We start from the raw sequence: 10,390 nt of genomic DNA, 5'->3' as shown, positions 1-10,390 counted from the left end.
AGAAATTTTAAAAAATGATTATGTATTGCTCATAAAAATCCAGTCCAGTAAAATACCAGCATTCAAAGTCCACACCAATTGAAATGAGTTTGAGATGTCCATATAGGCTGGAGTCCTTATTCCCACACTTTGTGTTTCCACATGGAGGCACATCCCTGGAGAAAAACTTCCAGCTTTTTCCCCACTCCCAGGAAATGTGAATTTGGGGGAACAGAACAGAATTTCAGGGTCTTCTGGTATACTTTCTAGGATCAATAGGCTGACGGGCATCTTTTCATAGGCACTGGCTCCATGGTGTTTCGTGGGGCAGCTCTGTGGAGGATACAGTTGTCCCCCTGGGCCAGAGGCTGAGAGGTACATGTGTATGATTTAGCGGTGGAAGTAGCTGGCCATCTTGTCAATCTAAGCCATGTCTTTCAAACTATAGTTTTTTCTCTGTAGCAAGGCTGGTAATTTGATATCCATTCCTCTTACTGCTATATCTTCTTCATTGGTTTCTGAACTGGGATAGGAAGATGCAAGTGTCCTTTACTGACTGTCTAATAGCCTGATATTCCATTAGGGGAAATGTACATGTGTTTTCTTTTGCAAGTATCCCCTGCCCTTCTCTGGCTTGCTGAGATTCATGGCATGGGGATAAGACTCAAGGGATGGGTACAGAAAAACTCACTTGACTGGAGAAATTGTGACATGATGGTCAGAGCTTCTGTCAGGAAGATGAAGAAACAGTGGGGCTGTCTGTGAGTTCCTGAAGAGTCGCCTTTGGGACCTCAATGTTTGCACAATTTCCTCCAACTCCATGGAGCCCCTGGCTCCTGCTGCACACCCTGAGACCACTTTACCGCCATCCATCCCATTCCCAGTCCTTTCAGCATGTTCTCCATTTTTCTCTCCCTTCCTTTTACAGTCCAGGCCTTCCACATTTACTTACACTGGAACTCCAAAACTGTTAGGCTCCCCTCTGAGTGACCCAAGCTCTCTCAGTGTGGCTTCCTCCCTGGGCAAATAAGTGCTTGGCACCTGTACCTTGAAAGCCCCACAGCAAAGCATCCTGAAAGATGCACCGCCCCTTGCAGTCAGCACCAGCCTGTCATCTGTCCCCTTCTGTGGTCTCCTCATGTCCTTTCCCCTCTCCTGTCGTCTCCCTTCTCCTGTCATTTTCCCTCTCCTCTCGTCTCTCCTCTCCTGTCCTTTTCCCTCTCCTGTCGTCTCTCCTCCTGTCAGTCTCTCTGGTGTCATCTCCCTTCAAGTGTCATCTCCCCTCCTGTTAGCCGCCCTACCATCATCTCTCTCCTGTGAGTTCCTCTCAGGTGCTCTCCAGCAACCTTTCTCCTTCGGATGCCTCTCCCCCGCCCCTAACCCCCGCCCGCGTCGCGCCCTCCGCGGGATCTCGCGGCCACGTCTCCCCTCATTCACTCACCTACAGCCTCCGACCTCGGGTACTTCCTCAAAGGCACTCGCCGCGATCCAAGCCCCTTGTCTTCTGGTCTCTGGTGGGACCCTCTTCAAGGGTCAGTCTTAGGCGCCCCTTGGTGGCCTCGTCCTGGCGCTTTGCTCCACAGGTAGCTCCGAAGCTGACAGAATCTGGCTGCAGGCGTGACAGGCAGTCGCGTCCCTCCGCGACACGCGCGTTCACCAATCCCCGCTCACCGGCGCGCCCCCGCCCACCGACGCAGCCCCGCCCACTCACTTCCTCACCCCGCCCCCAGATCCACCTCTGTCCCTGTACTTCGGCTCCGCCCCCACTGCTCGGAGGGTCGCGCTCCACCACTGAGGTACCCGGGCACGCCCCAGGCCCACCCTCCCTGTGCTCTGATTGGCTGCGTGAGCATCTGGCCACGGCGCACGCAAGTCGGCAGAGGCGAAAGACTTCGCCGGCTAGTCCAGGTACTGGGCCCAGGTTACCGGGAATCAGGAGCGCGGCAGCGGTCATGACGGAGGGCACGTGAGTCTCAGCGCCCCCCGAGAAGGGAGAGCGTGGTCGGGGTCGCCGAGGAAGGGGTCTCATCGGGTCGAGGGCTTCCAGCGAGGCTGCTGCACCGTCCGGTCCAGCCCTCTGTGGAGACCTGCGGCACCAGCCTTGGGGGGCGGTGAGGGGCAAGCTCTCCTTCGGAGGCGTCGCCCGAGGGCCTTCTGGGGCCGGGCCGGGGTGAGCCGGGTGGGGCCGGGGGTCGGGGTGGGGGCGAGGCCGTGGGCGGCGGTCCGGTGGCAGGTGTCTCCTCTCCCGGAGAAATAATGGCGCGACGTGTAGGTGCAGAAGTGCCTCTAGAGGGTTTTTATTTTGCAACAGTCTGCTGGTAGGTTGTTGGGGGAAACAGTGAGTGCGTTGCGCCTCTGGCCTCTGACCAGGTCAGAGCAGGTCACTTGAGCATGATCTTTTCTAGGTGTCTGCGTCGAAGAGGCGGACCCTATAAGACAGAGCCAGCCACAGACCTCAGTCGCTGGCGGCTCAGCAATCAGGTTGGGAGGCAGACATGGACCTACTCTCAAGAAGAAGATCCTGTCCGAGAGCAGTCTGGCCTGGAAGCTCACCTCTTGGGACTGGATACAGTAAGTGTTGATTCTGCTAGTCCCTTGCAGTGTCTGGGACACCACCAGAAACTTGCGTCCCTCCCTTCTTAGTAAGGAGCACCAGGAACCAGCAGGGAGCTTTAAACAGCTAGATGTAAAGGGTATTTTTCTTTCTTAAAAAGAATGGATGTGTAATGTGTACTTGTGTTGCATGTCACCAAAGCTGGTTCCTACAGGAGTTAACTGGGTAAACACAGAACATGAAGCCCCTTTGCTTCAATCCTTTTATCACTAAGCTGTGTGTAAAAAACACCTCTAACTTTGTTTTTATTCAGAAAAATAAGTTTTTGATCCAGCGAATTTCACGAGAAAACAGTTAGAGGGTATGACATATAAATGAAATCTCCCTGTCACTGTGCCATCCCGTGGCCCCTGCCCGAGAGAGGCCTGAGCTCTAGGTCTGAGTCACACACTCTTGGGCACTTGGTTTATTTAAGATGTCTTGGAGAAGTTGTGAATAAATTTGAAAATATGTCACTGGAACACAGAATTGTGAGGGAGATTGGCAATACCATCATCAGAATTTTAGGCTTTGAAACAGCTGAAACTTTCAAAGTAATTCAAGTTTGTTACTTTGACTTGCTGTCTAAATGCCAAGGGCTCCTCTGGCCTAGCTGCAGACCCCTCAGTTCTCATCTCTTTTTTTCTTCTTTGCAGAAAAGTTTCTTTAAGGACTTGCCGAAAGCGCACACAGCCTGCAGGGGGGCTCTGAATGGGGTGACATTTTACGCTGCACTGCAGACTGAGGATGGGCATTGGGCGGGTGATTACGGTGGCCCACTCTTCCTCCTGCCAGGTAGGAAGGTGCTGCTGTGGCTTGTGGGTAAGACATTCTTGAGATCCTGGCTTGATCTGGTTCAGGCCTTCATTGATCATCTGTGGTGTGAGTGAATGAACAGGTGAAAAACCAGGAGCTTACATAGAAAAGGTCTGGGGAGGGTTGCCTTGTGCCTGAGTTGTCCTGATGTTGTTGCTGGGGGATGGGAGCGAAGGCTCAGCTAGCTAGTGTTCTGAAAAAGGAAGCCAGGGTACTTTGGGAGGTGCAGGGAGGCTCTGGAGTCCCAGTGCAGAGTAGGAGCATCCGTGGAGGGCCTGGCCTGTGGAAAGGTGCAGAGGTGGGCAGGGTGTTGGGTGGCGATCTTTAAGTCCTGTGTAGGCAGCTTGCACATGTGAACTCACTGGAAGGCTTGGCTAAGAGAGCTCAGCTGGGAGCTGTAGGTGGAGGTTGGTGAGCTGTAGGAGAACTGCAGTTGCATCTCCCGGGTACTCATCTGGTTTGGCTAGATCAGACTGTGCTGCATCCTGGGAACATTTCTCTAAAGCAATATGAGAAATTCCTTTTATGAATTTCTAGGAGTCCATCAAGCTCCCGTGTTTGTTTTGACTCCAAGCCCTGCTGTCTCCTGGACTATTCAGCTTTGTATTCCTGTCCAGGGACCCATGGGCCTGTCCTTGAGGGCAAGTCATTGGGCTTTCTTCCCTTGGTCCCACCTAGAGCCTGTTGAGACTTTTCCCAGGGGTCTTTGTAGGGAGGCAGTGACTGTACTGGCTTGCTGTGACCCTGGGCAAGGTGGCAGGACTGCACCATGCCTCGGCTGACTCATCTGTGACGTGGGGACAATGGGAACTGGGTTTGGTCATATGTGCACAGCACCAGGCACTCAGTAGGCGACAGGTCATGAGGATGCTGTGTTGGTTTGTGCTTGCTGCTGCAGCTCTGGGCTTGGCCTGCCGCCCCCCTCTCCTCACCCCCACCCCCCCGGCCCTCTGCAGGCTGTAAGGTGGGGCTTTCCTCTCTCCCTCTGGACTCTGGACAGACCATCTTTCTCAGATTAACACTGGCCTGTTTTGGGGTACTGTCTCAGGGTTCTTCCATGGCTGACTGAAATTTGACTGGTCTTTTTCTTCTTTAGTTTGGAGAACGCTCCTGGAGGCCATGACTCTGTGTGGCTGGTATTGCACTGAGCATCACTGTGGTGATCACTGACTCTGGGGTTAGACCTCCTGGGCTTCAGCCCCAGCCCCACCACTTAGGGGCTGTGCCTCAGTTTCCTTGACTGTAAAATGAGGAAGCCACAGGCACTGCTTCCTGCTTGTGTGTTTCACTGTCTTGAAAGCATCATATTTGTTACAAAAGGAGATGGACTTTTTCCTATGAACCTCTGTGATGTCTGCTGGGGCTTCTCATGCATCTGGCCAGAGTCAGGGATCCATTCCACAACACGTTGTTGTTGGGGCCTGCCTGAGACCCCACAGGCTCAGTGCCATGGGCATGTGGCTGATGAAGTCAAGGCCAAGGGTAGAGTGGAGGGGGAGGAGGTGGGGAGCTTTTGAACACCATGCTCAGGAGGGGCAGGCTGGGAACAGAAGGTTCTTTGTGGGTATTATTTGTTGTCCATCTTTCAAAATGACTTGTGCAATTAAAACATTTAATAAAATGGGAATATGTAAATATAAGCAAGTAAACATTACCCCATCCAGGGATGATCCATTTGGGGTTTCTTTCCCAGCTGGCATGTCAGTAGCATGGGACCCTGGAGTGGCTGGTGGGTTCTGCATGCTCCACGCAGTGTGTGTCACGTGTGCTGTTGCCGCTGCTCCTGGGTCCCCGGTTCCGAAGTCCCTGATTGGGTCGGGAGGAATAGCCTGCCCGGGCTTGTTTGCACAAGAAGGGGCCGAGCAGAGAGCTCCCTGTTGCATGGGGTTCCCAGAGTCTCAGGCCTGGGCTTAGAAGTGCTGAGTCCCTGCCAAGGAGTATCTGTTCTGCCCCACAGGCCTCCTGATCACGTGCCATGTGGCGAACATCCCTCTGCCGGCCGGATACCGAGAAGAAATTATACGGTACCTGCGGTCTGTGCAGCTCCCCGACGGCGGCTGGGGCCTGTGAGTCTGCCTGACCCTGGGTCATGGCATGTGTGTGTGCGCATGTGCACATGTGTTCTTATGTGAAAGATGTACCTGTTGGCGGGGAGTTACTGTAGCTGTGGGCTGGGAGTGGGTGGGGAGAGAGCCTGGCAGGAGGGAATTGGGCTGGGGTCTCCATGCAGGCGGGTCCAGGTTTCCCTGGTGCTTCTCATCCTGCAGCTGGGGCATGGGCCCCTCCTGGGCTTGCTGACTCCATACCGGCAGCCTTCATTGCAGAATCCTGGGAGGACAGCTCAGCTCTGCTCACCTCCTGGACGGAGTCGTGGGCGTCTCGAGCTTGGGGTCCCAGCCCTCTGGCCTGTGGGCGCTGGGGCAGACAGGATCTCGCCAATGCCCTTTCCCGCCTGGCTGGCTGCCTCTGGAGTGGGCTTTGTGGGCCTCGGTGATGTAGAGTCTTAGCTGAGTCACTGCCACACGACACTGGTCCTGTTGATTCAGTGTGAGAAGTGGACAGAGGAGGCGGGCAGGCCTGGGGAGCAGTTTGGAACTGCTCAGTTGTCACAGAGGTGCAGGAACTCTTACCGGAGTATGGCTGTTCTGGATGTTTCTTGTGTAGTTATGTCATTCTTGATTTGCTGAGGAAACTTAATGAAAGCGTTGCTTAATTTCTTAAGTAATGGAAGATGTCATTTCTCATTTGCCTCCTTCTGCCGTAGGCACATTGAGGACAAGTCCACGGTATTTGGAACTGCGCTTAACTATGTGTCTTTGAGAATTCTGGGTGTGGGGCCTGACGATCCTGACCTGGTGCGAGCCCGGAACCTTCTTCACAAGAAAGGTAACCCCTGCCCAGAACACACACCAGTAAAGAGGTCATGTTACCTCAGTGTAAGGAGGGCTCGCAAATTGAAACTATTAATAGACAGATGCAAGGAAGGCATCAAAGTGGGAGTAGGAGGAAACTGCCTACCCTTGCCAGTAAAATTTCAGAGCACAAAGTAAGGTTGCTGTGTTTCACAATTCTGTTCCACAAATCGGCATGGACTCACGAAGGACACGCTGGCGCATTGCTTGCAGGAGTGTGCCTTCCCAGAGGGCAGCTGGGCTGCACCTGTGGGGTGGAGCTGGTGGAGCTCTGCTTGCCCTGCTGCCTGCCCTACTGTGTGCCTGGCGGAATTCCTAGTGGTGGCTGCTCTGCCCTCGCCCTGGGAGGCCCTTCATCTCCTGCCGCTCAGAGATCACCCACTGCCGCTCTGGCCCACCTGCCCGCCTGCCCGCCCCTCACAGACATTCCTCACGCTGTTCATGCTTCCAGTTTTGCGCTCACCCACCAGAGGGCCTTCCTGTCGGCACCTTGACGCCCCTTCCTGGCTCAGGGCTTCGCCTGCACTGCTTTGTCTTCCTGGGGGCAGGGGAGACACGCTTGTTCTGGGGAAGCTGTCTGTTCCAGCCAGTGGTTGTGGTGTGGGTGGTCCGAGGGCTCTGGAACCTGCTCGACGCGAAGGGGAGAGGACCCTCAGCAGCCTGTTGGCCGAGGGGCTCTGTTCCTGAGGATCTCCTCCTCAGCCAGAGGCCGGTGACGGGAACTATGCTCTCCCTCCAGGTGGTGCTGTGTTCATCCCGTCCTGGGGGAAGTTTTGGTTGGCTGTCCTGAACGTGTACAGCTGGGAAGGCCTCAATACACTGTTTCCAGAAATGTGGTATGTGACCCCCTACAGTCAGTTTGGTGGCCGGGTCACCAGTGTCTTAGCAAGTGGAGTGACACTGCCTGGGTCACTTGCTGCCTGTTAGTCAGATATGGGACTGTCCATTCAGTGGTGTGGGGTGGTGTTAGGCCCCTGGTAGAACCCGTGCTTGGCTGACAGAGGAGAGAAGGGGGTTCCCAATTGGGCGGGAGGGAGGGAGGTGCAGTGGGGTTGGGTCCTCAGCAGGTGGGTGGGTCCTGCCTGACTGCTTACAGAGCCACTGGGGTCGGGAATGAATTGCTGGCTTTGCTGCACAGGTGGCTGTAATTGTGTTGTTATAGACACTCTGAGCATCCGTCGAAACAGAGAACGAAGGTGACAGCCGCGCAGCCCTCCCCAGCCAGGGTTGGGGTGTGCATGCTATCTTACTGCCCGCCTTCTAGTTGTTTGCCAGTGAATGTTAAAGTCGATCCCAGACATCCTATTTCCCCTGTGAATACTTCAGTGTGTATATTTGAAAGATGAGAATTTTCCTTTCAGCAGAACTGTAATGCTGTTTAAAAACTCAGCAAAATCAACTTTCATTCCATATTGTGTGAAGCCTATTAGCTGGCAATTGTAAGCATTTTGTGAATATCTCATGAAAGCTGTGGATGTGTCCAGAACACATCCATATACATATAAGCACCTCGGTATCACCCCCAGGAGGTGAGGTCCCTGGGGCGGTAGCTGTCAGAGACCCCTCGCACATGTGGTCTGAGGCTGAAAGGGGAGGGTGGAGGAGACCGCCCAGGTGCTCAGCCGCCTGGCGGGCTGCAGAGCTGTGCCCACGTCAGGGTGGGTGTTTGGGCAAAGCACAGCAGGGCCAGTGGTCAGACTTGGTCAGACTTGAGGAGACATGGCAGTCCTAAAGGTTTTTAAGTAAGAACTTTTAATTTTGAAATACTTTTCAATCCCCAGAAAAGCTGCAAAGATAGTCCAGAGCGTCTCTGTAGACCCCTCACTCAGAATCTCCGTGGTTAAGGGTCTCTGTTTCTGTGACATGTTGGTCACAGCCGGGAACTTGCAGGCTCCCTGACCCATTAGGGGCCGCGTCTCCTGGCGTTAGGAGGCACTGGAGGGGTTGTTGGCTACTCAGACTGCGCCCCTCAGGAGCTCGGCTGTGAAGCGCTGAGGGCTGTGCCCACTTGGCTGGAGACAGCCCTGCCTCCGGTGTCCACTTGCTGAAACAGTTGTGGGGGGGTGCCCACTGACATACTCTGCCCCCAGGCTGTTTCCTGACTGGATGCCCGCACATCCCTCCACCATCTGGTGCCACTGTCGGCAGGTGTACCTGCCCATGGCCTACTGCTACAGCACGCGGCTGAGTGCCGAGGAGGGCCCGCTGGTCCAGAGCCTCCGCCAGGTGAGCCTGCCCGCATGTGCCTGCCCCAGAGTGTAGCCCCGCCCCATGTCCCTGAATGACTGCCTGGGGGGCTATGCTGTTTGATAGGTCCAGTGAGCCTTGCGGAGCGCCCTGGGATGGACTTGGGGAGGCTGTGCTCATCAGGGTCTGCCCGGGGGCAGAGCAGGAATGGGGGCAGGGGACCCAGGGCCCAGCAGGTCTGGGCTGAGGCGCTGCCTGCCTGCAGGAGCTCTACCTGGAGGACTACAGCTGCATCGACTGGGCCGCGCACAGGAACAGCGTGGCCCCGGACGATCTGTACACGCCGCACAGCTGGCTGCTCCACGTAGTATACGGTGGGTATTCCCCCAGCGCCCCCCTCCCCGGGCTGGCTAGGACCCCGGAGTCGGGGGACATCTGAAGTGATAGGAAGGGACACTGCCCCTCAAAGGGTCTCCTTCTGCCCTTCTCACCATCCTGTGTTGGGGTCCTGTGGGGACGACGGGGGCCGGCCTTGCACAGCTCATGTCGAGCAGACCTGCCTGGCATTCGGGCTCCTGGACAGAGGATTCAGAGCCTAGGGCCTTGGGCCGGGGGTGTCTCCTCTGTGGAACAGAAGGGGCGGTCCCCAGAGCCCCGTCCAGGCCCAGCTCCCATGGATCCATCAGAGCCCAGCGCCTCCCATTGGTGCTGTGTGAGCAAGCGGCATGTTCCCCTTCGCCCTTCCATTCATCTCCCCCGCCCTCCACTCCCTGCCCGCACACCTGTCTGCTCCCCGCCCCCCGCCCATCTGCTCGTCCCCACTTGTCCATTCACTCGTTCCCTCACTGCAGGATGCTGTTCCCTCACTGCAGGATGCTGGGGTGGGGCGTCGGGGGCGCGGCACAGCCGCCCAGGCAGGCCGGTGGGGGCAGAGGCTGCCTGCTATGATGGAGCCAGCGCTCCTCCCATGTCTGCTGTCATTGACGACCCCCTACCACGCCCCACAGCCATCCTCAACTTGTACGAGCGCCACCACAGCACCAGCCTGCGGCAGTGGGCCACCCAGAAGCTGTATGAGCACATCGCAGCTGATGACCGCTTCACCAAGTGCATCAGCATCGGCCCGGTCAGTGCGCTCCCCCTGGGTGTCTGGGCCTGTGTCTGTGGGGCTGGGGGTGGGGTCTCCCCCAGGTGAGGTCTCTCCTTGGGATGTGGCCTCCGATCCCCCAGGACCCTTGGCCTGGCCTGCACTGTCCCCGACCTGCTGTGTCTAGAATGCTGCTCCTATTCCCCCATTCTCCACCCCCTCCTCCCCTCCCCCCATCCCACCCCGATGGCCACTGCTGGCCTCCTTCTTCTTTGGAGGGCCCCTGTGCTTGTTTCCATTCCTGACTCCTGATGAGTCTGCTGGCTCTAGACTCTCGCTTCACAGAGCCTCTGGGCTCCTGACCCAGCTTTGCGTGTGTGCCCAGGCGGCCATCACAGGGTCAGTCGATGGCCTGCAGCCTTAGGGCAACGGGTACAGGAGGCAGAGTTGTGTGAACCAGGGGCAGGCTGTGACCTCCATGCTAGGACCCCCATGGGGCCACCATGTGAGCCACATCCCTGACCCTGCTGGCAGGTGTTTGCTGGGCCACATGGTACCTGGGGCCGTAAACCACCACTGCTCCACTGAATGGCCCTTTCAACATTGGGCGATTCTGTGTGGGCTCTTAGTGCTGCATAAACAAGTTAGACCTTGATTTGTGACCTCTCGGGTGGAAGGGTTGGGTCTCTAGAACTTCTGCTTTGAGCAACAGGCCCTGGCTCACTGGTCTCACTCCCAATTCTCTCCCATGCCCCACAGACAGCTCTGCCCTTGGTCCTGAGTTATCTCGAACAGCTCAGGACACCCCACACCCAG

At 56.2% G+C, this 10,390-nt stretch overlaps 1 protein-coding gene across 2 annotated transcripts in view; it reads left to right on the top strand.

Moving 5' to 3' along the window:
* Positions 1-1,839: 1,839 nt before the first annotated feature.
* The window catches only part of LSS (lanosterol synthase), a 30,505-nt gene continuing 21,954 nt past the window's right edge, over positions 1,840-10,390 (top strand). For both annotated transcript variants that reach the window (XM_027548233.1, XM_027548241.1), the window contains exons 1-9: positions 1,840-1,945; positions 2,385-2,550; positions 3,229-3,367; positions 5,346-5,454; positions 6,153-6,274; positions 7,040-7,136; positions 8,391-8,526; positions 8,753-8,861; positions 9,495-9,613. In XM_027548233.1, the coding sequence (XP_027404034.1) occupies positions 1,932-1,945; positions 2,385-2,550; positions 3,229-3,367; positions 5,346-5,454; positions 6,153-6,274; positions 7,040-7,136; positions 8,391-8,526; positions 8,753-8,861; positions 9,495-9,613 (1,011 nt within the window). In that variant the 5' untranslated portion in view covers positions 1,840-1,931. The remainder of the gene's footprint in view (positions 1,946-2,384; positions 2,551-3,228; positions 3,368-5,345; positions 5,455-6,152; positions 6,275-7,039; positions 7,137-8,390; positions 8,527-8,752; positions 8,862-9,494; positions 9,614-10,390) is intronic.

Source organism: Bos indicus x Bos taurus, chromosome 1 (assembly GCF_003369695.1).
Source record: "Bos indicus x Bos taurus breed Angus x Brahman F1 hybrid chromosome 1, Bos_hybrid_MaternalHap_v2.0, whole genome shotgun sequence".
NCBI classification, from domain to species: Eukaryota; Metazoa; Chordata; class Mammalia; order Artiodactyla; family Bovidae; genus Bos; species Bos indicus x Bos taurus.
Note: the sequence above shows the minus strand (reverse complement) of the source record. Positions and strands in the feature narration are given on the sequence as shown.